This window comes from Fulmarus glacialis, unplaced genomic scaffold (genome assembly GCF_000690835.1).
Source record: "Fulmarus glacialis isolate BGI_N327 unplaced genomic scaffold, ASM69083v1 scaffold34526, whole genome shotgun sequence".
Taxonomy (NCBI): Eukaryota; Metazoa; Chordata; class Aves; order Procellariiformes; family Procellariidae; genus Fulmarus; species Fulmarus glacialis.
Genome location: NW_009220661.1, coordinates 36,866 through 64,633, shown reverse-complemented (window position 1 = coordinate 64,633; position 27,768 = coordinate 36,866). Strand labels below are relative to the sequence as shown.

General features: G+C 36.7%; 1 protein-coding gene across 2 annotated transcripts; it reads left to right on the top strand.

Moving 5' to 3' along the window:
• Window positions 1–2,731: 2,731 nt before the first annotated feature.
• On the top strand, window positions 2,732–26,607 carry EPC1 (enhancer of polycomb homolog 1 (Drosophila)). Of its 2 annotated transcripts, XM_009580842.1 has the most exons (14): window positions 2,732–2,885; window positions 4,565–4,710; window positions 4,796–5,002; window positions 5,389–5,537; window positions 6,950–7,106; window positions 8,427–8,603; window positions 8,707–8,796; window positions 8,882–9,030; window positions 10,329–10,681; window positions 22,769–22,887; window positions 22,969–23,055; window positions 23,694–23,835; window positions 23,952–24,318; window positions 25,265–26,607. In XM_009580842.1, the coding sequence occupies exons 1-14, from the start codon at window positions 2,786–2,788 to the stop codon at window positions 25,335–25,337; spliced, it is 2,316 nt and encodes a 771-aa protein (XP_009579137.1). In that variant the 5' UTR covers window positions 2,732–2,785; the 3' UTR covers window positions 25,338–26,607. The 2 variants fall into 2 exon arrangements, with proteins under 2 accessions (XP_009579137.1, XP_009579138.1); XM_009580843.1 differs by lacking the exon at window positions 22,969–23,055.
• Window positions 26,608–27,768: the final 1,161 nt, after the last annotated feature.

Genomic DNA, 27,768 nt, shown 5'->3' with positions numbered 1-27,768 from the left:
AATGAACAGAAACAGTATTATAGAAACTTTTATAGTGGAAATATATCTAATTGGAAAACTATATCCGGAAATGGATGAACAGTCAAAGTGAAAAGATTTGGTAAAAATGTTGGTATTTTCAGGAATGACTTGGAGTACAGCATCTACATATTAAAGCAAGGTAACATGAAGGGCAGCCAGCGTGTTTGATTAGGATTTGGAATTCAAAATCATTCTGACAAACTGAGGAAACCACTGCATTTTTAAATGGAAGGCTATGGTTTCAGATGAATGAGGTGTTGCATGTGGGTCGGAGTAATCAGCTGTGCAATCATAGTGAAGAATGACTGCAGAATAGAAGCTGTAAACTGTAGTAGGTTAGTTAACTGTAGATATTTAACGTGCTTTCATGTTAAAAATGAGTGCTTCCAGAGTTACCAATCACACCTGATATGTATATAAAGGAGAGAGAGATGTGCTGAGCCACCAACTGAGATGTTGAAGTTGGGGGCAAAGCTGCTGTTGCTGATTTCTGTCCAAGTAAGTGAGAACTTGGTGCATAGGGGTGTAAAGGGGACGTTGCCTTGTCTGCATATTTTCTTTTATTTGGTAGAGTGTCTCTTGTGATGAATTGAAACAGATGTGAGTGGCAGAGGAATTTACCTGTTTCAGTGGAGGAACTTTTATCTAGTTGCTTTCATAATTTGTGTGTCTACTAACACTCTCTGCTCAAGTACTGAGTATTTTTGTAATTGGGATGAAAGTTGGGCAAAACTATGATTTGTGCTTCCATTTCAAAAACATTGTTAAGATTTCTTCAAATACTTGTTACTGAAACCTATTAGGAAATTAGTATAGACTACTGGTACTAACTAGCAGTGCCCATTTCCATATCAGAGAGGGATCAGAGAAACTGAAATCTTAATTTACTGTCTAACCCTCTTTTCTTCCCTGAAACAAAGCATTTTTTTGTGTTTAAAAACACAAGTTGGGAAAAATGCACCAGGAATCCTTCATATGATTATTAAAACAGTAAGCCTTTGCTGTTACTCAAAAACCATTGGTTATTACTATGTATTTTACATAGAATCCTACTGTACTATATGGAAATAAAGCTTAATTCCCAGTTCTGCCACAGTTGCAGCTGTTGGGACAAAGTCCTGAAGAATTATTACCGTTTACATAAATTTGAGGTGTCCTGCAGCAGTGCTTTACTAAAAGGTAGAAAAGAAATTGTTTTGTGCCATACCCAAGAAAGAATTTTAGCTGCCACACTCCTAGGTGACATATGTGTCTACGCTTAACAAATGCTAGAGGATCAAAATCAGTCCCATGAGTTTTACTCGCGACTGTGTGATACATCTTATTCTCACTATTAGTCTCTTTTCATGAAGAAACTTTTTAACAGGGGACAGATGTGAAAAAATTCCTGCAGCTTGTTTGAAGGTAGAGATAGGCTAAAATCCTGTGAATCCTTGCAGCAGAATTATACTCTGAAGCAGGTTTTAGTTTGAGGCTGTACTGACTGCAGTTTACAATAAAGCCTATTTTATAATTTTCTTTTTTTTTTTTTTGAAGTTTAGACAGAAGATGTTAATTGTCTTTATTGTACTGAAGAGGAGGTAAATTGAGGTCAAACGGACAAAAGCATAATAAGATCATACGGATGAACACTGATACGTTTTTACTTCAATATTAAAATCGATTATCCCTGCTACCCTTTCGTCGCAGTTCTTGTTTCGAGTATTTTGGTAATCTGGTTTATAGCATCTCACCGATAGCTGTATTGGCACAGCTGATGCAGCACTAGTTTACTGAGCACCTGGGAAGGAACATCTGAGTATAGAAACTTAAGAAACCAGCTTTGGTACTAGGGAAAAAATACCAGGTTACATAGTCAGTAAACCATTTATATACATGCACACATCTTGCTGTGTGGGTTTTTGTTGGTAGCTCTGTATGAACTCTGCTGATACTACTTCCTGTCTTGACAGCACCACAGGAAGAATGGAAGGCATTTGAATAGTAGCATTAGAAGATTACTAGAATTTGTGATGTTACTGATCTGTTACTTGGGTTGTAGTAACAGATATAAATGTAATTTACTTTTAAGCTTGAAAAACAGTTGCAGATTTCTAAAAGTTAATTATTCTCAACATCATGGTTTATAGTTTAATAATAAACTTTATTTGATGGATTAGGAGGGGGAAAAAGGAGGATAATGGAAAACATTGGAGGAAATGAGAATGTCTTTAGGAATCATTTCTCTGTCTGGGTAAAAATAGTTGCTTCTCTTCATAATAGGAGATGATGGCAGGCCTCCTTTCTGGTTTTCTGACATCACTGGCAATAAATGGCTGTAGCAAGTACAGGTTTAATACCAGAGCTACTACTGTCTGCAGCTACTTGTTATAATCTGTATATGTAATCAATCTTAAGTGTCTCTCCAGCAATATGTAAAGATGGATTTATGTCGCTTAGTGAGCCAAGAACATGCAACTTGATTTACTAAGTTTAGTAACTGAAGTGTTGTGTATGTGTAAGAGGGAGAGCTCCACCTACTGGAAAAACCTTCCAGTTTATGGAATGCAATTTTGAGTCAAGTGTGCGATACTGATTTCTTATGTCTGGTCTCAGGGATTTGGAATGAGAGCATATGCAAAGAAATAGACTTCTTTCAACTTTAAAAAGTCTGAGCTCTGAAAATATGTTCTCAGATTTTCATCTGGATTTGTTTTGTTTTTAGGAACACCATCTCCAACGGGCTATCTCAGCACAACAAGTATATGGAGAGAAGAGGGATAACATGGTTATACCGGTTCCAGAAGCAGAAAGTAATATTGCATACTATGAATCTATATATCCTGGAGAATTTAAAATGCCAAAGCAGCTGATTCACATACAGCGTAAGTAAAGTAACTCATTCATCAAAGTCTACACCAATAACTTTTATTTTGCTAGTAGTTCAAGAGATTACTTTCAAATGTCTGTTGAGCTCACATCAGGACTGACTTCTGAGAATTAATTTTTTCCAACATGTAAAGGAATACATACTTCTTACTGAAGAGGTATATTTAGTTCTTGATCAAGAAGTAGATAGATGTCCTTCTTGAGTCTATGTCTGTATGTTAATACTTTTAAGTTTAGCAATCTCAAAAAGCCTGATTCTGCCCTTTATAACAGTAGTTACAGCTTGCAGGGAAGTTTAGGTTTGTTAGCAAGGATATACACAAATCTACTTGAAGAGGAGAATATATAATACATATTTAAGAAACAGAGTACCTGTCCCCTGAAGCTTAACCAGGATAAAATGACAGTAGAGTGGATTGGGAAGCCAGGCAGAAATGACAGCCGTAGTAGTATTTGCCTGTGCCTGAATGGAAGTATTCTACATCTAAAAATAGGTGGGTTTGATATCACTGATGACTTGTAAATGTATTGGGATTTTGGTTTTGTTGGAAGACAGCAGCTGTTCTGTTTGGATGTGGCCCTGGATATGAGCACCTCATTACTTCAGATAACTTTTGAAAACATAAAAATATCATCTGTTGCAGAATTCTGTTGCGTTGTGTAATTAGTAGAATTGAAAAGTAGTATCTGTGCTATGTAAATGGATCTCATGCCTAATTAACTTTGGTTAAATGTTAGACTTCTGTATCAGTCCAACCTTCAGTCGTAGCCTAAAGTATTAGAGCATGCTGCTCCGCTCCTAGGCAAATGGAGAGACTAATACTAGCAGTCTTCCATGCTGATACTAAGGTTACACTTCTTCATTCTTCTTTTCCTTATCTAGTGGTCTAACAGCTGAAATAGTGATTTTTCAGCTGCATTGTATTCTACCTATTTATTTATTAAAAGTAAGTGATGCTTTTCACAGTGTGTTTCCAAGTGTGCACTGGGGAAGAAATTTGTGTCTGTTACAAACTAAAACAACTTGAATGAGGCATGAGAACTAGGGAGATCTTCGTTTGAATGCAGAATGCTGCATTTTCATAGGATATCGTGGAAAACAGAACAGTTGTTTGTGTTCTGCAAAATGTTACTTGTATTTGAAGACGCCCTGCTTACATAGGGTAGACCATGCTGGGCCAGTTTAGTCTGACTCATCTACATCACAAAAATCATTGATGAGAATACGTCATTATAATACAGTCTGCACATACTTTTTTAGACATACCTTTAAAGTGTATTTGGGCTGAAGTCTTAACTGTTGGTAATACAATAGATAAAACTGCAGAATACTAGACAGCATTGAAAATTTTGACCAATCTAAAAATTTCTTATTGAAGGCAATGAGGTAGAAAGCTGCTAGCTGGCTTGACCGCTAGTAAGCTTTCATTGGTTAACAAAAGCATAGTCAAGTAGATAGCAACTTTTATTCCTGATTTTTAATGGTATAATTTTTTTCAAGAAAAAAATAGATACGACTTCGAAGTAGCATTACTACAACATTCAAACAAATAACTTTGGTTTTGTCTTCAGAAGAATCTGGTGTGTACTCCAGTGTCATGGACATCCAGACACTGGTATGAGAACAAAACATTTCTATAGTAAAACTAACTTTAACTTTCACTGTATCGTTTAGCTTTTAGTTTGGATGCTGAGCAGCCGGATTATGACTTGGATTCAGAAGATGAGATCTTTGTGAATAAGTTGAAGAAAAGAATGGACATCTCTCCTTTGCAATTTGAGGAGATGATAGACAGACTAGAAAAGGGCAGCGGTCAGCAGGTACAACGGTACTTTGAATAAAGAATTTGAAATATACACTCTGTGTATTGCTATATGAAAGTGACATGCTGGGTTTTACATTTAGCCAGTCAGCCTGCAAGAGGCCAAGCTGTTGCTGAAGGAAGATGATGAATTGATCAGAGAAGTGTATGAGTATTGGATTAAAAAGAGGAAAAACTGTCGAGGTCCCTCTCTTATCCCAGCAGTGAAACAAGAGAAGCGAGATGGTTCCAGCACAAATGATCCTTATGTTGCTTTTAGAAGACGAACAGAAAAGATGCAGACACGAAAAGTAAGTAGATCAATACCTCACTTTGCTTTTTTTTCTCTTCCTTCCCCCCATCTCAAAAAGTAGCTTATATAAAGAAGCAATTCTGCTATGTAGTATAAAACAATAAAATTTGGGGCGTTCTTTTGTTTTAATTTACAAGGGTAAATACGTAAAGAAACTACTTTAGGACAGCTATTGAATGGAAGTTTGTATTTATTATTTTTTCACTAAATGTACTGCTAAACCTACTTACGGTGTTGGTAAGGTATAGCTCATTGATAACATGCACGTGCTTCTCTTTGTTTTAGTGTGTGGGGTTTTTTTTTAATATACATAAATAGTTATAACTTAAATAATCTGAATTAAAGTAAATGATGTGGGGAAACATACACACTATGTATTTACAGAATCGAAAAAATGATGAAGCATCTTACGAGAAGATGCTTAAGCTGCGTCGAGATCTGAGTCGTGCAGTAACCATCCTGGAGATGATAAAGAGGAGGGAAAAAAGCAAGAGAGAGTTGCTGCATTTAACACTGGAAATTATGGAAAAGAGGTAATGTTTATTGAAAATTTGCTGCAGAAAGCTTTGGCAAGTACTTTGTATTGCAATTCCCACAAATACTTAAAACAGTGAGAGATTTTTAAAATAAGTGTTTAGATTAGACTCTTTCACATTTACATGATAGCATATTTTCATATATGGCTATGGAGAGCAAAATAAAACGTTAGGAAGTTGCTTATTATGGAAAAGTGACCTGTCACACTAATTACATTGTTTTATTACATGTGTACATGTTTTCAAATGTATGTATATATCCTATATATTACACAGGAAGAGAGATCATAGTTTCAGGTAAATTCCTATGGAAATTTGTGTTAAACTTAAATGCATAGATTAAGGAAATCCCAACTAATTTTAAGGCCATTTCCAATCATGACCATTCTTCTTTTTCTTCATTGTCGCTGTTCTTTTTTAGCAAACCTTGATCTAATACCCTCTTGAGGAAAACAAATAAGCATTTCATACAGTATAACATGTTGTTCCGTGAGTCATCTCCAACTAGTGCTTCTTTTGACATCCTGTTTGTCAGCTGTGCTGAAGACCAAATGCTCTGTTCTGTCAACTGTCACTTTCCCAATCAACTGAGAATCACATTTGCAATGTGGACTTGTTCTTTAGCTTGATACTTAGAATCTGAATAGACTTCTCTAGCTTAAGCATCCATGTTTGAAAACAAATGTTTTGAGTCAGTGTTTTAAAGCTCTAAAACTAACTTTTTAGTCTGGTTTCTTAGGGAGACAAGTTGAATGTCAGTCTGTCCTCTCTACTAGGGGCGCTTTTTTCAAGCACTGACCATTTACAGTAGAAATAGAGAGGGGAGAAATCTCAAAGATTTTCCAGTAACTTTTTCAAGAAAATAAGCTGTTGAATAGAGGGAAGACTCTAATGCCCCCCTCAGAATGGAAAACTGCACTTCAACTCAGCACTTTCCACAGGACTTGAAATGTTATGTGTTTCATGGGTCTGCTTGTTGTGAAACTATTCCATAACACAAAAGAGGGAGGATTCATGAATAAGGGGCTCTCTCTTACTGTTTAAAACCTTTTGGGTAATAAATGTGTATTTTTTTAAATGGTCCTCAAGTGAGGAGGGAGGGAAGCTCCTGTTCTTTCCTTCTAGTTTCTGCTTCTTTCATTTACATTACTATCTTTTGCAGATGTGTTACAGGCTTTACAGGGTAGTTACCCTTTTATTTATTTGTCAGCATTAGTCATTGCAATGAAGTTTACATGTTAATATTCATGATTTCTGGAACAATACTTTTTATACTTCTTGCTGTCATCCTGGATGTCCCTTTACCCCAAGTTGCAAGTATTAGTCTGTGTTTCTCTGTGTTGCGCCATTTTTTACCAGACATGCATTGTAAATATTCCAACAAATAAATAAAAAATTTCTGATTTCAGGTATAATTTGGGTGACTACAGTGGAGAGATCATGTCTGAGGTCATGGCACAACGGCAGCCGATTAAACCTACCTATGCTATTCCCATCATTCCTGTGACTAACAGCAGTCCTTTTAAACACCAAGAAGCTATGGAACTGAAAGACTTTAAAGTTAAAGTGAGTAATGTCAGTAACCAGGTGACTAGTTCATGCTGCTACATAGGCAAGTTACAGCATTTTAGGATGGGAGGAGGGTGGAAGCTGGAATAGACTAGCAGAGCTGCAACTGGAATAAAATGCTTTGTTCTATTGGAGCTATGAGGATAACATACAGACTGCTGGCATTCCTCAGGACAGAAATAAAGGAAGTATAGACGACTACAGACAAAAGGACATGTGCAATTGTATTCTTATTCTGGGGAATACGGACATTTTTCTCTAATACTGTCCATAAAGTTAGGATGACCTGAACAAAAGTACCTAGATATTGGACAAAGGTAGGACTAACAAGGTAAAACCCGTACCTTGTTCTAAATTCATGTAGTTATTTTAATCCGGAGGGTTGTTTTTTGTTCTATTTTTTTTTTTCTGATCCACTGATATTCCCAGCATGCTGTATATCTTTGTCTGGTTTTGTATTTAAGTAAAGTATCAAATAACCTTATTTGATTTAGAAAGCCGACCAGCACTTTTTTTCCTGCAGGCTTTAATTTTGAGTCATACAAAGCATAGCTACAATGCCAACAACTGAGCATATTAAATAGGTCAGGTGACACAGGAGAAATGCTGAGGTATAATTTGAATTTTAAACAAAGACTTCTTATAACTGAAGAATGTCTAAAGGCTGTTCTGAATCTGACAAGGTGGCTTGAATCAGTGAATAGTTCCATTGATAGTAGATCATTGTAATTGAGATTGCTGGAGTGTACTTACCTATTAGTGATGTTGGGTCAATGCAGTGTCTTGCAGCTTGAAAGAAATCTGTTTCTTGTAAACTTAGGAAATGAACTTAAACTTGACTTTGCGTAATATGGGGAAGTGTGTTTAATTTTTAGAGGATTTTCTGAGATTCTAGGTATCTTTGGGAAGTCTAACTTCTATTTTTGCCTTTAAAGCATTGTTTGGTACTTAGTAATTCCCTAACACTGCATAAATGCCTATTAATTTTAAATGTTAGAAAATAAAAAGGTGCCTCATCAAGATCATTGTATATATTTTGATCTACTTCTCCAAAGTAGTACTGTTATCTTAACTGCTAGTGTTTTATCTAGCACGGTTTGAACAAACAGTGCTTGATTCCACCGTGTCTGTTAAACGTTTCAATTATTGGAAATGAAATACAGATATTCATGAAACGACTGCATGTTTTGCTATCAAGATGGTGGAGAGATGAGTTCACTTTTTAGCTTGCTTACACAGGAGTTTTCTAAAACTCGTGTTTTAATCTAATTTGCTTGTGTGTGTAATTTTACACTGTTTTTTTTTTTTTCCTTGCAGCAAGATAAACCTGATGTTATTAGACCCAAAAGAAAGTATGAGAAGAAGCCAAAAGTCTTACCTTTGTCTGCTGCTGCTACTCCTCAACAGACAAGCCCTGCTGCACTGCCAGTCTTCAATGCTAAAGATTTGAATCAGTATGATTTTCCTAGCTCAGATGAAGAACCTCTCTCCCAGGTAGGACCTCTAGAGTTCTATGCTGCTCTTGGGGAAAGGATAGAAGTAAAACTTATGAATTTACTAACACCTTTCCTTATACACCCCCATCCCCTCTTTAAAGGTTTTGTCTGGTTCTTCGGAGGCTGAGGAAGAAAATGATCCCGATGGTCCTTTTGCCTTCCGTAGAAAAGCAGGCTGTCAGTACTATGCTGTAAGTAGAATTTCCTTATGTATCATAAGAGAGAGCATCATTGTGGGAGAACATCTTGTGTTTAATTGTTTAAAATTATTTTAAGCCTCATTTAGACCAACCTGGCAACTGGCCATGGAGTAGCCCTAAAGAGGGAAGATTAGGAGATGTGCGTTACAGATACTGCTTAACCACCCTCACTGTACCCCAGAGGTGTATTGGGTTTGCACGAAGACGGGTCGGCCGTGGTGGAAGGTAAGTGCTACATAATTGTTGCTGTTTTTAAAAATAAAATGGGGGGAAAAAAACCCAAAAAAACCAAAACCAAAACAAAAAACAGTAAAACATAAAGAGCAAAGTTTAAAAAAACCAAGCCCCTCAAAAATGGAGACATCAGAGAGATTGACTTTTTAAATACTTCCATTTGATAGAAGTTTCCTTAGCTTAATGTCCCAATTTATATTTTGCGGTAGTGGAAGCCACTTTAATACTGTTTTCTTAAATGTTTCTAGGGTTTTTTATTGCTGGCACTCCCAGTTCTGAGGTGAAAATACATGTATGTTTTCAGTTGTGATTGGTGGTTTGTATTTAAATGATTTACATAGTTGTCTTCAAATAGTAGCATTTAAAAATAGCAAAAGTCGCATTTTTCAGAAAACGCTTTTCTGAGTTTGGACCATATTTGGTGATTTGCCAGTTGTAGAGGAAAATTTTGGGAGGAATATTTACAAGTGACAATAACTGTTAAATTTCAAACATTGTCAAAGATATCAAAGAATTAAGGACTGACTTCAAGCATTTTGCTTCTAAGCCTCTTTATCAAAAACAATTTATAAATTGTTCAGTGTATAAGTGCTATTTCTTAAATATTGCATGTTGTCTTTAAGAAAATGGTACATTGGTATTAAATTTTATTTTAAAACAAATGTAAGAACATGATTTGGCTTTCAGATTAATGCTTAGCACCTCTTAACATATTAGCAAGTCAGATTGGCCTATCAGCAAAATCAGAATGGGAGGTGAAGGCTCTTACTGGGATTTTGCAAGGGGATTTGGAAGTTAATGTGTGACATCCCCATTGCATTGGGATGGTTGTAGGTATATTCAGTATATATGGGAGTAAGGCCTTTGAACTGAAGTTACTTTAGGAGGGCATTTGAATCACTTTTTAGTTACTTAAGCAATTTTATTTTATTCTCTAGGTTCTTTTTCTTTGCATTGTGGAACTCTTATCTTCCAGCCTGATGATTTAAAAAAAAAAAAAAAATTATATATGTTGTTGCAGTGTCTTAATATATACATGACGATGTACATCAGCTGTTCAAACAGTAAAAGCTAGAATGTACCTGTAAAGAGAAACCTAAACATACCGCTTGTTGTAAAATAATGTATAGTCATGCATTGTGTCTGTTTGGGGGGGTGTTGCTTGTTGTAGGACAGTTTTGTGTAGTTTCTTCTATCCGTTTCTCTTCCCCAAGCACACATGGCAAACGGGTGACTTTCTTGGTATTTTCTTGCCACTGTATAACTCTGCATTGTTTTCCTGGTTTTAGGGTGCTACTAGACAGAGCGCATTCGGACTACGATAATACATTTCATCAGCTGGATTTGGAAATGTTTTCCTCATCACAACACTCCTCAATCAGTCAATTTGCCAATACCTCAGAAACAAATACCTCGGACAAATCTTTCTCGAAAGACCTCAGTCAGATACTAGTCAATATCAAATCATGTCGATGGCGGCATTTTAGGCCTCGGACACCATCCCTACATGACAGTGACAATGATGAACTCTCCTGTAGGAAATTATACAGGGGTATAAATCGAACAGGCACAGCACAACCCGGGACCCAGACATGCAGTACCTCTATACAAAGTAAAAGTAGCAGTGGTTCAGCACATTTTGGTATGTTTATTTTGACAAACTTGCTTCTAGAAATTTTAAACTTGGCTCAGAAAATCCAGAATATCATTAGATCATCTATACTCTACATCATGGTCTATTTTGATGGTAACAGCCCATCTTCACGTTTATCTCTTTATTTGCTACATAGAATGTTTATTTGTATTTATTGCTAGTGGTAGTGTACTGCATCTCAAATTTATGCAAATGCTACTTTGGTATGCAATTATGATTTTAGAAATATGAAGGTTTAGAAACCAGTATTGTGTAGGGTTTAAGCTGACTCTGAAGATCTGGAATTTTAAAATTAAAAATACATTGATTGACATGTTGATGCAAATATTACGTTCCAAATTTTTTCTAGTACAAGGTGTGGTGGTGGTGGGAAATGTTTAAGTAAAATGTTTGCATTTAAAATCCCGGCATGTTATGAATTATTATTTGCACTTACATGAAATTAAATGCCACTTCCCATCCAAAAAATACCCAGCCCACCCCCACTGATGCATCTGCTCATGCTTAGCAAAACGCTTGGACTAATCATCTCTTGTCAGCAAGTGGCAGATTACATCTTCTAGAACCTGAATTACAGAATTGAGGACCTGACTCTAAGAAAACTTGATGTGGTGTTAATTGTTTTATAATTGGAGTACTATTGGATAGCATCACTGTTTATATTGGGTTCTTCACACTGGAAGATTGGTATTTACATAGTTAGAATGTAACTTAAATAACTCTTGAATTTTGATCAGTCAGTACATTAAATGTCATCTTTTTATAGAAAGTAAAGTGATGTTTTTTACAAAGAAATAACTTTAAAAGTTTACCACCATTTTGTGAGGAGTCTCTAGAATCATGTTTTCCTTGCCATTTTGAATTACGGCTTTAGAAATAAATTAGAAAACCTGGATAATGTAGGAGTTGGGTGGGGAGAGATGCATATACTTAATAAACTCCCTAACCTGTGGGATGTTTTGGAGATTTGCTCAAAGAGTGTTACCCTGGTATCAGATTACTTTAATCGTCCTGTTTTCCAGTATACTTTGTACCTTTCCTCTCTGCACCACCTGTTTTTGGTGTTTTGGGTTTTTTTTCCCCCCCTAAAAATTCTTCGTCCTTGCATTTTTAGACTTAGTGGGCAGCTTTGTTCTGCTGCTTTATTTCATGCTTCCTCTCTGTGCTGTCCTAGAGTAGGTCCTTGCCCCTATCTCCCATTCTTTTCTCTTTTATGACTCTTCTTGCTGGAAATGTATTAGGGCTAAAATTGACAGTTCTTCTGGTTTGTGATCTAAGTACAGCTTTTGGTGTTCAAATTCTGCCCCTCCAATGTTTCAAATCAGTAAACCAAGTCCAGAACTGAATGAGAGTATCCTCTGTCTAGTGGCCAGTCTGAACTATGATAAAATGGTAGTCAGGTTACTAGTGTGAAAACAAAACTGATGCGTGAATGAATAGATTGTAAATACACTATAAAGTATTAATGGGTAATACATTACATCTGAAAATCAAGTAGACTTGAAAAATTGGCTGATTGTGTTTCTGTCATATGTCTTTGTGTGTGTGTGTGTGTGTGTATAAATAAACACACACACTCCCCCACCCACCCCCGAATCTTTTTTCCTTAAATAGATGATTAAGTTATTCATCTACATCGTTTAGGAATTAAATGCAATCGTTATTTATGGTGATGAGTTCTGTACAAGGTTTTAATTGTGTGGTTGTGTTTTGAAGCCTGTGGGAAAGTAATACATACGTATAAGTACCTAGCATATTACATTCATTTGTGCTTGGAATTCTATGCAGATGGTTTATCATCTGTGTAAAATATTTGTTAGTATTTTGAGTTTTTCCAAATTTTAAATGTTGTGGAGTTTAGATTCATATTTTTGTTAGGGTTTGATACAGGAATGAAATACTCAATAAAAAAATATAACTATGTCTGAATTCATACATATACTTTAAATTAGTTACCACAGTCTTTGGATAGTCACTTGTTATTAATATAACCAGGTATATTGTACCCGTATAATTATTTATAATCTTAATCAGGATTCTTGTAGCATTGGAGGTGTATATGAGTTTGTGTATATGTGGTGTAATGATGATCGTCTGTTTAGGTGTAGGTGTTTGAAAGGAGCATGTGGTCTAGTTCATCTTGGTGCCGTTCTGTCTTCTATTGTTCTTGTTTCAGTTTCTTAAAGAATTCTTTAAGATACATTGTCTACACACATTACAAGTGTGTTTGTATGTCTCGTATGTATGAGTTTGACTTCTTCTAAGGAATGTGTCAGTTGGGGCTGCAGCTGCTGAGTTATGTCATCTTACTTTCCCTAGCAAATACTGTAAAGAACATCAGGTATCTAACATCTGTACTAAAGTTTTTCTAATAGTCACTACTGCAGATTTACAATGCTGTAGAGTGTCCCTCTTCCTTTTTCTTAGCTGTCTTTAAAGCTGGGAGTTGTGGGTGTGGATTTTTTAGGTTTGTTTCTCTTTGCCTTTTAGGTTTTTGAAGTGGCAGTAGGTCTTTTTACCAGAAAATACTTATTAATGCATCTCTACCTTTAAAAATCCTTTTATCCTTTTGCTGCTACTGTGAGTTGTGGTTAAAACGTATTTCTTACCTTTAAGAAGAAGCTTATACTGAGATTCTGTAGTGGCCAGCAGAGGTGGTTGTGTTGCTGTGTTTATCGTTCACCATCACATGATAAGTTTTGTCTGTTTCCATATTGAAGAAGTTTAGAGAAGTCTTGAGCTTTTTCCACCTTGAATGATCCAGACAACATGCTGCTGACATGGAGAAATTGCTGTGGGAAACCTTGCTTTTCAAGTCTGTTATACATGGCCAGTACAGGCATGAAGTTGAGATGGTATCTCAGGTCTTCTGTTAATCAGAGGACATGTTACAAACGTTGTGCTGTCACATACCATTCTCTGGCTACAGGAAGCATTGTTTTTCATCCTGAAGATTGGAGAGAGGTTTCCCCAAAGAGCCAGGCATTTTATAAACATTTTGAAGTGTCTTTGACTCTGAAGAAATGCGAGTTATTCTGGTCCTGGCTTTCAGAGTGCTCAGCATAAAAGATCTGTGGAAGATGAAGTTGTTGCATTGAGATTTTGTGTGTAAACTGAGAAGGGATGTCTTAACAAACAAACAAACAAAACCCTTACAAGTTACTTGAAAACAGGGCTTGTACTGGACTTGTTGTGTGCTGAAGGATAGACTTCGGCAGCAGGATCAAGTGGCCAAGAAAAGTAGCATCATTTTTGAAGAGGTTGGTTCCTTTTCATCTTACTGAAGAATTACGGAAGAGCATCCTTTGCCCTCTTGCAAGAAGAGCCGATTCAAGGATCTCCAGGCATATGTTATACAGAACACCACTAAAAAGCAGGCAAGAGTGTAAAAGCTTGATTCTTGTGGAGGAATAACTTGTTCAGTGGGGAAGCTATTCACTCTGAACAAAGTGCAACAAATACTTCAAGAAAAGGAGCCTGTATTGCTGACAATCTCATCAAGTTTCTGAATCATAATCTTCAGAGATGGAGCTTGTGTCTTAACTCTGGAGTGTACCGTAGGCATTAATATTCATCTGAAGTATTTGTGTCCCAGGAATTTAGTCTTCCTTGTTAAATTAATTGATTGATTTAGTTCTGCCAGGCAAATGGTAGTCTTTGAACTACATCAGATTGTAGAGACTCTGTGCTTTCTGCTGGAGACTTGCTGTTAAATATGTTACGTGCATATTTTCGGATGTTTGCATCTAGTAGGCAAAAGTTTGAGACATTTAAAAGTGCACAGCATGTATAATTCTGTTGCAGCCTTGTGTTTAGAAGGCAGACCAGAGATACCAGTCTTTTGAATACTGGTTCCCAGGCTCCACAGTAAGACCAGGCAACTGTCTTGCATTCTGTTCTTTTCTGCCTTCTTCATCCAGAAGCTGGATCACTTTGAAAAGAAAGTCTGCAAGCTGTCAAGACTAAAGAGGCCAGCAGTTAACTAGAATCTACTCACTAAATTTGTAATTCTTTCTTTGAGAAGTTGTTTAAGTATTCTAGCAGAAGCCTTACTGAAAATTCTTAAAGAGTTTTGACGATTGGGATTGTAGACCTTATTGTATATGAAAAACTGCAGGCATCCAGAATATAGTTAAAGAATCCAGAGTAGCTTACCTTGCATTTTCTTGTAAACTAGAGATTTAGATGATGTGCTGCAAGTTGTGCTTTGCTATTCAGTAACTTCTTCTGTGGGAATTCCATAGAAATAACGTTTTTCCCAGTAAACTTGAATGTTTTTTTTGCATCTCTTAATCTGCTTTTTAAAAGCAAGTTTGCACACTTGGGGGTCTAGCAGGATGGTGAACTATGCTTCCATTTCCCAAATGTGTGTTTAGCATTTCCAAATTTGTAATGTTGGTTGATGGATCTATACTATTTTTTTGTGTTCTCATTAAGGATACCTGACACCCATCTTCAGGCATCCCTTTCCTGGAAGGAGGCAGGAGGAAGCTTCTCAATCGTTGTGGCAGTTCCTCCCACCAGAGTAGAAGGACTTGTCCTACCTTTTCAATGCTTTCATGCCATCGCTGGCTGTCTTTAGATCTTTTTATTTAACCCTTGTATCTGTAATAGTCTCAACACTGCTCTCTGTTTTACTCTTCCCTTTTCCAAATGCTTATTTTCACATTGAGGATAAACTTAGTATGAAAAATACTGACATTTATAATGGCCATTTTCAGTTATCATTGGAACTTAACAGTCTTGGTCCATCTGTGGCTGAGATGTTTAGATCCTAGTTGAAGAAGCAGTGGCCTTGGGAGTAACAGAGGTTATAGCCAAGCCTAGGCTTAGTTGAGGGAGGAAATCTTAAAAGGAAAAACCTCTTTAGTCTGGGAAATGTGACTGGGCATGGGGGAAGAGTCAACACTTACTAAAACATCTGAGCACTTCTGGAGACTTTGAGACTTTGTAGTTACACTAGATTTTTTCATTCAGCTTCAGCCCAGTTGGGGTAATACTTTGCTCCAAAGTGCTGGATCTTTGGGCTTGTGTAAACTGTTACACTTTGTCTGCATCCCATGCGAGGATGGTCATGTTTATAACTGCGGAGTAAGCTGTGTGTACCCCACCTGGCCTGTGACATTTCAGTGGAAACTCATATTAAGAATGACGGGCAGACAAATATAAATGCATAGCATGCATTTCTAGCTTTCATTCAATGGCTAGTAAAAATCCTCATTAATTATTTTCTGTCTGTTTTTCTTCTGCTACCAAGTAGGGAGTGCATCTCTCTCTCTCTCTCTCTCTCTCTCTCTCTCTCTCTCTCTCTCTCATGTAGTTTATAATTTCTAAGTCTAGAGTTCTGATGTTAGGAATTTCACATTTAAGTTCGGTTGGGCTGAAATATAAGGCTGTTCTAGTAATAATCAAGGGCATAATGATTCATGTTCTCATAGTGTCTAATAATGCCATGTTTAAGTAAAATCAATCTTGAACTTCTTTTCAGAAAGTGAAACATCTTTGGGCCTGGTGCATCAAATACTAAATCACACTGATGGCTCTAAGTCTCTCCAATCTTCCGAATCCACTGGTGAGAACTTGCTATACAGTAGAAAATCTTTAATCAGGCAACGTAAGCCAGATAACGTCTCTTTATAAGATAGAGATAAAAAATGTGATGTTCTGGATTACTTAGTATTGTGAATGATGTTTGCTTTGCATGCACTTTGGCATTAGTAACCACTAATTGTTCTCTTATACAGCAGGGATGTGATGCTCTCATGTATTTCCCTTAAGAAAACATCGTTAACATGATATATCATCTTTCCACACACTTTAGCATTCTGTAGTTGATGGGCTTTCTTAATTGGAAGCTTTAGTTGTGTGATCTTTCTTCTGTTACCTCATCAAAACTGCCTTTTTAATGGCCATCACCTCAGCTGGAAGGATCAGGGAATCCAGCACTCTGAATGGATTTTTAGAGAGGTTCTTTGAACCCAATATAATCTTAATGCTTCAGTTTTCCTCCTGAAATAACATTTCTGCTTGTGAGAACAGATACTTAACTTGATGTTATGAAGCAACTGCTTTTTTAAGTTTCTCTAATTTAAATATCTAATTCTTTAGATGTTTAACAGGACTGAAGCATTAGCTGGAAGGTTTAATTAAGCTGTTTGAGTCTCTCAGTATTAAATTTTTTTTTAAACTTTATTAAAAAAGAATATGCTTACCTGGATAGGTCATTGCTCAGCTTCTGTCACAAATCTAGTGAGCATCTTCTATTCAGGAAATCAAAAGGAATGCTAGTAGAGGGACCAGGAGTTTACATGTGCATTTTCTGCTTTCCAGGATATGCTTCCTGGTTTTTAGGAAACTGGTTCTTGTGGTCAATTTTTTTGTAAGTCTATATTTTTCTACTTCAGGGAAGCAGCCTAACAACTAGTGAGTCACCTCACAGTAAAACTTGCAGCAGTAGTCGGGAGGGGAGGCTGTGGCTGTTTACCATACAAAGACCAATCTGTTCATACAGATTCCACAGCTACCCCCTATCCTCACTGGTTTCGGCCACTTCTGGGAAGGACTTGCATTTTCAGAGAAGCTAAACGTAACCTACAGGATTGTAAGGCTAGTACACGTTAAATGCTGTGGTAAAACTAGTTAGCACTGTAAGAATAGTTTTATATTGCAGTATAAAACTGCTGAGAGCTATGGATCTTTGAGAAGTCAATTGACAGCATCACTGTTACTCTGTGCTCCAGAAAACAACACCTGTTGAGTATCAGTGTCCCACGGAATTTGGCAGCTATGTAAACAGAATCATTCAGTTGAAAAATATTATTCAATGGCTTAATTTGAGCAAAAAATTGATATGTAATTATCCCAAAGATTACAAACATCTTGCTTATAGTTATGTAAATGATTGTAGGAAAACATATTCATAGTGTAGTGTGTTGTTAAAAAAATTGAGTTATTGCACAAGATTTGTGCCTGTTGCTAAGGAGATACTAAGCAGTCATTTATCCTGTCAATCAGTCTCAGTCATGTACAATGTTTCTTTCCTTGTATTCATAGCTGCAAACTCCTGAAGCTTTTTCTTCTACCTTCCATTCCTTTTTGCAGTCTGTAAGCCAGAAAACATTTCTCTTACTTGCTGCCAAAGTATAGCACTAACACAGTTGCAGAATAGTTGTGTGCATTGTCCCAAGCTGTTAAATGAAGAGGATAACAGCGTAACACGATGTACTGACTTAAAATCCTGAAGGTTGTCTCACCTGAAATGTTGTAAGTTGATCGGAATTCTACCAGAAAGAATTCAGAAGCATACCGAGTTTTAATTGTTCCAATTCAAAACAGTATGCTGCAAACGAACAAGTAAGAAGCATTCATGTAGCCTAGCCTCTCAGTAAAACTCGAGCTACCGATCTTCTGACCAACCATCTTGAGATGTGGGTAACTCCAGGTAGGGTTGTGCCTTAAAGGTTCCTAATGTTTAAGGTTAGGAAAGGAGTTGGGTTAGGTTAACTTCAGGAGTAAGGTGACTTGCATAAATTACTGAAAGTGTCTTGGAAAGTATGTAGAAGTTTGGGAGGAAGGTACAGTTGTTAGCTATGAAAGACAGTGGAGATACTCTGAAACTGAAAAGTTCTTATTTATAGTGTATCGGTAGTAGTGGTTGAGATATTCCCACCTCCACCCCTCGCTGGCTTCTGTGTAGTGAATGAAACTGGATGTTCTGTCACTGTCCAATTCAGTAAATTCTGTAGTATTAAATAGTCATTACTGTATGATGGAACCATGACCACTGTGGCCCTAGCATGCTGTTTGAGAAGTGTCTGTAAACACTGCACTCCTGTCTAGGGCTGCTGAAGCAAGAATCTGTTTTAAAATCTCATGTGTCGTTTTTAACAATTGAATGTTACGTTTTGTCCCTTTTTTTAACTTGAAGCTGTTCAGTTGTCTGTTGCTTTACTAATTTTTTTAAAGCCTTGAAGGTCTCCAGTAATATCAGGAATATGTAACTTTGTGTAGCTTTGTGTAGCAATACTCTTCTGAGTTTCCAGAAACATGGTTGCTGATTTAAGTGTACAGAAAAGATCTGGGCTTGCTTCTCCCCTGCTGTTTTTTTCCAGGCAGATAAAGACCAGTGTATGACACAAAAGAAAATGACATTGATTTTTGCTACTTCTACGTTTACTATTTTTCTCTGACACAGATGAAAGATTTTCAGCTGTGCCCTTTCTCTTCTTTAGAATAAAAATGAGAAGAGGTAATAAAATTTCTGGAAGAAAGTTCTTGGGGACGCTCTTAGTGTTTTTCTAGAGAAAGTGATGTTAAGCTACTAAGTTTGGCACCTGTGCAATTGCATCTGTGCTAGCTTTGCAGGCAAGAAAAAAGTATTCTCTGCAAGCCATATAATTAACCCATTAATAGTGGCTACATTTTTATGGTCTGCAATGCATTCTACTTGAATTGCTTTTTTTAAAAAGGCAGTTGAACTTAGACTAGCTCTTTGAGAAGTTTAGGACTGTGCCTGCAGATGTAGAGTCACAGTCAGTCAGTACACCCGTGATTTCCCCAGAAGGCCTTCCCCAATTCCAGTCACAGGTGTGTGCCACAGCAAATGAGTATGTAAGGTTAAATAGGTGGAAGTACTTTCATGTAAAGTACATACAAACATTTTTTGTGCATGGAAATGATAGTTTTCAAAAGCAACTTATATCTCACAATCAGTAGGCTTATTTTTTTCAATTGACGTGTAACATAGACTCTACTCTGAGAGAAGGAGGGGAAGAAACCTAGTGACAGTGTTAGTGAGCAAAATACATGCTGGCTTTTAACAGAAGAGGAATAAAGTACACTATCCTAGTTTGCAGGTCTTCAAAAGAAATAATGATTAATTTTGGTTTGGATAGTTCTCAGCAGTAGTAATGTTTTCAGTAAAACCATCAATGTAGTGCTTCTTTAGCGTAGAGAGGGAAGAGCTAGCTTCTGTAATTACGATCTGTAACCTCTTCTGGTTCATGAGCGTATCTGGATATGCTGTGGCATGGAAAAGGAATACCAATCAGATTATCTTAGGAGGCTGTAGCTTGCAGCAGTCCTTTATGGGCAGTGTTGTGCTTCTAAACTGGGTGCAACTGATTAATTCAGAATCTCACAGTAAATCTCTGATTGTGTTGTAAATAGTATTTTGAAATGTCTAGTAGGCTTTTACCTTTAATAAGGGAAGCAGCAAAAATGTCGCTGAATGTTTTAACCTAAATTGAAAAACCTGAAATAAATTGTTCTTGAGTGTATTTTCAGATATGACAGGTAAATAGCCATTTCCACTGCATTTTCAAGGCAGTATTTGTAAGTGTGTTTGGATATTTGAGCAGAAGTAAGAGAAGCAGTTTGAATATGGATGAGGGTGGTGGTCGTAGTGGGGTTCTTCTGTCACTTGTTTACTTTGACAGCTGTATAACTGTTTTCATAGTGGTGGGAAACTTACAGCTGCAAGGGTGACAGACTACTTAAAAAGAAATATACCGATGCACAACTTGAAAAATACAGTTGTTCTAAATGTCGCTTCCAGAAAGAATGGGGAGCACTTAAAGACTGCCCTAAATAATGACTATCCTAAACAAACACAGCTTGTCTCAATAAACTTTATTTCCTGTTTTTCCAAAAGAAAACAATATTTTGGAGTTGGTTAAACCAACATAGGTGACTGTGCTTACTACAATTCTATTTTGTAGCTAAAATCTGAAATATACTTAAGGCTTGAAAACTGAAACTAACTATTAATAAATTTTATTTACTCAAATGGACAAAAGTGAGATGGTTATGACGGTGGAAATTTTAATCTTAATTCAGTCAAAGATAGTGGTATAACATATTCTTTTTTGCCCATTTTCCTCTTTGTCAGTCTGCGAGTTGTCTGTATTTACATCACTTATGCCACCTATTCCTAAGCAATATATCTACAGTGTCATACTGTAGGATAAAATACCTTACTAATACATGGAACCTTCAATATCATTGGCACTATGTTGGCTAAACCATACCGATTCTAAATTTTAGGGGTTTTAAAAAAATTTAATTAATAAGTCACTACTAAATGATTAATATAAATGAAGTATCTGTCAGTACCAGAACAGTACATCCATTTTTCTCCCTGTGCTACTCAGCTTTCTACGTGCTAATCTTTGTGTGCTAAAGCTTTCTTGCTCTAACTTCCGTGTTTGGTGAAAGTTTAAAAAAAATCTAAAGGGCTTTCAGTTTATATAAAGTAGAATTAAAATTTAAACAGCCAACTGCTGAATATTTGGTCTATGAATTCTAGGGGGTTTTTTTGTGGTGTGTTGTTTGTGTCTGTTTTTTGTTTTTGTGGGGTTTTTTTTTAGTAAGGGCATTAATGAATGGTGTTACTACTAAGCTATTCCCCTAGGAATAACTTTAAAACATTGAAGAAATGAAGCACGTTGAAATGAGGTTTAACTATACAAGTACTGGGAAGTAATTTGTCACTTAAGGCAATATAAATAAGTGCTACATCCCTACTTGCTGAAGAATGTTACTTAAAAAAAAAATTAGTAACTTGAATGTAACAGCCGAATTTATAACTTCAAGTGCTCAAATAGCAAAGTGATGGTAATAGTATAGTGCTATTTCCAGTACATAGTAGAGGGATTTGGAACAATGTTTGTTTGGTTTTTTGTTTTGTTTTGTTTGTTTTTTGTTTTTTTTTTAAACCCAAAAGAATCACAAATACACTGGAAAAATGCACAACAGTGTTTGCTCTGTTTGTTTCCAAATATTAATTCTTATTTTGGTTAGCCACTTTTATTGACTTGTTATTCAAGGTACAATTGCTCTTCAGAATCCTGTTGTATCCAGAAGCAGGAGATGATTATAGTTTTGATAGAAACAGATTATCTTCAGGCAAGCAAGCCTGAAGGAGTAGATTAAAAAAAAAAAATTTAAAAATTGCAATTTGTGAACAGGATTCAAGTGTGATGGTGATTTGTTGCCCAACAGTAGTGAAATTCCACAAAAGTGCGACTTCCATTGCATTCTAGAAGTGTGAATACTATTTACAGCACTTATTTGGGAGCATCTGTACAATCCAAAGATAAAATTGAAGGAAAAATCTGAAAGGTGTATCCTAGACTGAATTTGCAAGGAGATTCACATTCCAGCCTTGATTCAGTTTTAAATTGAAAACTGAGACTTCCTTTCATTTTGGAAATGAAAATTCAAAAAAAAAAAAAAAAAAACACAAAACACCTAACATATTACGAAGTTAATCAATGAACTAATGACTCCCCACTCCTGCACCATTGGGCATCCCCTTGTGAATCTGTACGAATACTGTGGTTTTTTAATCAATTTTATACTTGCGGGCTAGCTGGATAAAATTCTAGTTGACTTGTGATGCACTGACTGCTGGGTCACCTTTCACAGATTTTAGAGAGAAGGATGTAGTTCTGTCAGATTCTATACTGATGGAGTTGCTTGTACATGTGTGATTAAAACCAACAAAAATACTGTACTATGATAGCCTGCACAGTTGTAAGCATGCCCAATTTAATGTTTTCAACTAGACTTAAACATAAATCTTAATTGTAGGTACTCGCTACCTTCAAAATGCTATCTGTGAGGGCTGAAAGCGTGCAGTTCCCAAGTTTTGCATATAAACCTACATTACTAATAATGCTGTAGTTTCACAAAGTGAAAACAGTGATGCCATTTCTTCCTGTAATTTCTTTTTAATCAGTTGTTACAGAGTTTTTGGTAGTTTTGATTGTGTTTTGGTTCCTTCCTCCCTCCCCCCCTTTTTTTTTTTTGGTATCTTGAGCTAAATGCAGCAGAGCAATTAAAGCCTATCTACTAAAAAACAGCTTAAAAGGGAAGGCTTAATTTGAACAAAAATTTCTAGGAGGGTGATAGCCTTTTTGCCATAAAGGTGCATTTAAGGCTCTTAGGAATTTGTTGTGGTGGTTTTTTTGGGTGGTTTTTTTTTTTTTTTTTAGGATTATAAAATAGATGTGTTTATATACACAACACCTACATATTTTGATATAGTATTTTCTCGTTTTATATTTTGTTCAGCATTTACAGCCGAACAATACCAGCAACATCAACAGCAACTGGCACTAATGCAGAAACAGCAGCTTGCACAAATTCATCAACAGCAAGCAAATAGTAATTCCTCTGCCAACACATCACAGGTGAGGGATTTGTCCGTGCTATGATTTATCCCTCATTGTTTCCCACCAGGGTTCATCTCTAATTGTCAACTGTTGCCATAGAACCTTGAAACTAACCAACAGGAAAGTGGCTTTCGCCTGAATCTACATCATAGCCATTCTGTAAAGTGTTTAGAAGGGACACTGCAGGTGAGTGTGGCAGGCATTGCCTCTGCTCCCTCTTAACAAAAAAAAGATGGGTCAGTCAATTAATGAAATTTTCAAAGCCTTAGAAATATGAATTGCAGAGATCTCCAGCCATGTCATTATCCTCGATAGTGGGGGATTTTTAGAGCAGGATTTTTAGTTAATAACTAAAGCTAACTCCTAAATATGTCCTCCATACAGCTGTGCAAGTGTCTAATATTCATAAATGTGTAGTGTTTACAGTGGTGATGGACACATAAAAAGGTTCAGAAGTTGTTGGCAATCTGAACCTCTGAGTCTCTGAATTGGGTTTGGAATTTCATGAAAACAAGTTGACCTGTGAAACAATGTTGTTCCATAGAACTTTGGAAATAAGTTTCTTTGTATTTTAAATAGTTGTGGGGATTTTCTTCTCCATTGTTATAATGGAGCTAAAGGTGCATGGAAAAAAAAATCACAGTTCAGATTCTAACTAGTTGTACCAAATGCTGACAATTTGGTCTGAGAGAGTGACTGGGCCACAGTTCTGATTTACATGTATTGATTTGTGTTTTACTAGTTTGTGTGTAGCTTTAAAATGGGGAGAGTACTGACTTTTGGAAGCCTCCATCACATATATTTGCCACCATTGTTCTTTTTAGGGTTTTGTTTCCAAGACACTGGATTCTGTTAGTGCTCAATTTGCTGCTTCAGCTTTGGTTACATCAGAACAACTGATGGGATTCAAAATGAAGGATGATGTGGTGCTTGGAATTGGGGTGAATGGCATTCTTCAAGCCTCAGGTATGCAACTCTTTGACAGAATTTGATTGCATCTTGATTTTTACAGTGGAGATATGTCTGTCTGGAGTTGAGTATTTTCTGGAAAATGAGCTTACTGTTTTATTTTTCTTTTGCAGGAGTGTACAAGGGCTTACACCTCAGTAGTACTACACCTACAGCACTTGTCCATACAAGTTCATCATCAACAGCAGGTTCAGCCTTGTTACAGCCTTCAAATATAACGCAGACTTCAAGTTCCCACAGTGCACTGAGTCACCAAGTTACTGCTGCCAATTCTGCAACAACTCAGGTTCTGATTGGGAACAACATTCGATTAACTGTACCCTCATCAGTTGCCACTGTAAACTCTATTACCACACTCAATGCACGACATATACCTAGGACTTTAAGTGCTGTTCCATCATCTGCCTTAAAGCTGGCTGCAGCAACAAATTGTCAGGTGCCCAAGGTTCCAGCTTCATCCTCTGTGGATGCAGTACCAAGGTAGGTTTTTTATATCTGCTTATGTTTTCCTGTCTTTATTTTGCTTGATAAATATAGTTACGGCAAATATGAACAGTTTTATTAGATCAGGCTGGCTTAAATTAACATTGTGTGCATAATGGTGGCCAAAAAGGGATACTTGGGGAGGAGTACAAGAATAGACAGACTTTTACACTGAAAGTTTCCAGGATGTTCTGCTAGCTGCCAGATCAAAAACAAGTGTTAGCTCAAAAGTGAAATTTATGATCTGTTAGTACTATGTCATATAAAAATTCTCCGAGGTGAGTACAGTTTTTGGCTCTTATGTTCTACGTGAAGGCTGAACTATTCCAAAACTAAATGTGTGTCTGTCCTTAAAAGTAAGTCTGCCAGGAATGAGTGTAGGGTAGAGTTGGTCCAGCTGCGTTCAAAGATGTTTCTGTAATTTGAACACTGCAGAAAACTTCAGAGGATGTATTATATTTTGTGTATCTCAAAATTTGAGAAAAGTATTTGTCATTTTAATTTCTGTTGCCTTTGTTAGTTTAAGATATTTGGCTAGAAGATGAATTAAAATAGGTTAAACAGGAAGTCAGTTCAGTGTTTCCTTAGATGATTCCAGATTTTGTAACTAGTGACTTCATCAGCAACTTCTTCTGTTGCATGTTTTTTTTATTACTTCATCACAAATTTTGATGCTTGGAACACCCTTTTTTGTTTCCTATGGTGGTTTATAGGTAGGTTTTACAGCGTGGCAAGTGTTCAAAGCAGTCATTGCTGGGAGTTAAGCACGCAATAAATATGGAAGTGTAAGATGAGTGTATTTCATGTGCAGGTCTTTCTGCTTTTCAATTTAATGCCTTTGCTACATTTTAACAGCTCTCCAGTACTGATGAGCGGTTGTCTGTGGAATAGTTTTTGCTATCTTTTTCCAGTCTTGTTAATTCTGTTATTATTATTTCAACAGGGAAAACCATGAAACAGAGAAGCCAGCACTGAACAATATAGCGGACAATACAGTAGCAATGGAGGTGACGTAGTTTCCGTAGGAGTGAAACTGCAGCCTTGGGAACTTGTTTAGGTGCTATGCATCAGTAGCATTTTGAATGCAAGGGATGATGGAATGCCGCACATTGCGTTTCCATGGCAGCTGTGGGGACTTGACAGCAATGCACATCTCTCATGCTTTGGTTTTTCTTTTCTTACTGTTAATAGGAAAGAATCAACATCTGTAAATTAACAATACAGCAATTATCTGTACAGTACTGCATATTTGTAATACCCTTGTATATATGTTACTTGAATACAAAACTGTTCATTTGTGATGCTTTGCACTTGGGGTGGGGGGTGGGAGGGAAACAAACTGCAACAAAGTAAGAGTGTGAGATGTGAGATTGTATAGAGATGAAAAAGTGTCATCACATCATGTGCATGGTGCGGAACCTGCTGTTTTATCTATTTATTGTGCCGTGTTTACAGTTTTTTGTACACTGTACCTTCATTGGTTCCTGTGCTGTAGTAAATGTGTTAGGTAGCTGTGGACTCCTTGGTATTTTGTAAATGGTATAACATAACTTGGTTCCCCTCTGGGTCCCTGAGTTTTCTGTGTATCATGTGAAAAATGGTGACATACATACAGAATTTTTTAAAAAGGCATCAGTTTAAAAATGGGGAATGTACTGTTTAATGGGGATCTTCCTGTTTGAGTATCGTAAGACAAGTAACAAGCTAATAATGAAGTCTGAATTCTCCCATCCTAGCTTGTCCGCAGGCATGTGGGCAGTTTCTGGTACTTAAAGCACTAAGGTTATGTTGCTGCTCCCCTCGTTAGTCCCATTTCCTTGCACACCAAAAAGTGTTAGTATGCAAATGGAGTCCTTACAACTGGAGTTTTTATGTTGTCTTGCCCTTTTCAAAGACATTGTATTTTTTTATTGTATAACTGTTTTTAAGACTTCATTCTTTACTTGTTCTTAAGAAAAAGGAATATAAGGGAGAAGAATGCAGTAATTGCTGTACGTGTATCATCATTCCAGTTTCTAAAACAGCCAGCTTTTTTCCTTTTAAGATTCTCCAGAAGGCTGCAAGGCCAGAACCACAACTATCGGGTGCCTTCCTTTGGAAATATTTGACCTCTCTTCTGTGAAGAGAATGGTACTTAACAGACTACTATTAGTGCTTTGTCAGTACCGAAGTCTGAATGCCCACTCCAATGGCATACATTATCCTTAAGGTTTTTAATCCCACCTGGAAAAATTGTGACAGAACTCTCACAAAATAAACCCAGGGCATTACATGTTGACAAAAAAGTGTGGTTGTGTTTTTTTAATTTAAGGTTCTGTAATCATTCTTGCTTTTTTCCAAAGGATTTGATTTTCTGGGGTAGCCATCCTTACAATTTAGAGAGGAAGTAATTGTTATATGGTGGCAGCTATCACAACTTTTGCCCATGATAACACTAAAGACAGTAGAAAAATACATATTTTTCTTGATACTTTTGTAGAAGCTGTCACAGTTACTAGAAGGGTATTATACAAGTGGGAAGGCAGTTACTGGTAAGATTTTTTTTTTGTTGCCTGTTCAGAATCACAAATGGAAATGTACAAGGCAATGTCATTTTTATATATATGTGTCATACCTGCCACAGAAAAGTGGAAATTTTCTGATAAAGAGCATCTCATCCTTCTGATTTGGCTTACATGTCCTAATAGAAATGAGATTGCTCTTTCATAGAGCCATTATTTCATAACAGCGGTTTTATAAATTTCGTATCAGCTATCAAGTAGTAGGGGACAATATAAATGTTGAAGTCATTGGTCTGCTTTATCTCAAAGAACTTAGACTAGAAAGACTGAAGCAATTGTTTTTCATACGGTGTTCACATTTGCTGTGACCTTTTGTAGGAGAGGGCTGCTAGCACACTGCCTCTTTAATCGATACAGAACAGTCCAAGTAAGTGCCTTATCTTCTACAGAAGACTTGAACATATGGGAGAAGAGACTGATGGATAAATTAAACGTGTCATCTTGGTTTCAAGCAAAAAGCCTGTTCCCTACTGATAAAATAGATCATGCTAATGCTTGATCAAAAAGAGGTGTGGGAGGAGGTTATTCATCCTAGGCCATCACTACTATACTTGCCTTTCTCAGTCATTAAAGGCCCAAATCAAGACCTAAAATCAAAGCCTTGCCATATCTGTTTAAAAATGATTACTTGCAGTTCCTGTTATTTCCTTACAGCCCTTTTGTTGCACTGGAAAATGAAATGCATCTTTCCCTCTATCATCTCCTCCCTTGAAAACAGAAGGAATGGTTGCTGCTGTTCATACTGTGACCACACAGCTGAAGGAAGGAAAGTTACACTGGAGAGGACCTTTCCTGGAAGGAAGTATGAGGTGAAGGAGAGTGCCGCCAAGTTCCAGGTTCATAGTCTTACCTAGTGATTAGTGGCTGTTGTCTTTGGAAAATTGAG

What these genes read in the sequence shown, in the direction of transcription:
- EPC1 (XM_009580842.1), top strand. Translation starts at nt 2,786, where the DNA reads ATGGTTATACCGGTTCCAGAAGCAGAAAGTAATATTGCATACTATGAA. An exon ending in GCAGCTGATTCACATACAGC is followed by an intron (nt 2,886 to 4,564) that starts GTAAGTAAAGTA and finishes TGTATCGTTTAG; the next exon opens with CTTTTAGTTTGGATGCTGAG. An exon ending in TCTGTGGATGCAGTACCAAG is followed by an intron (nt 24,319 to 25,264) that starts GTAGGTTTTTTA and finishes TTATTTCAACAG; the next exon opens with GGAAAACCATGAAACAGAGA.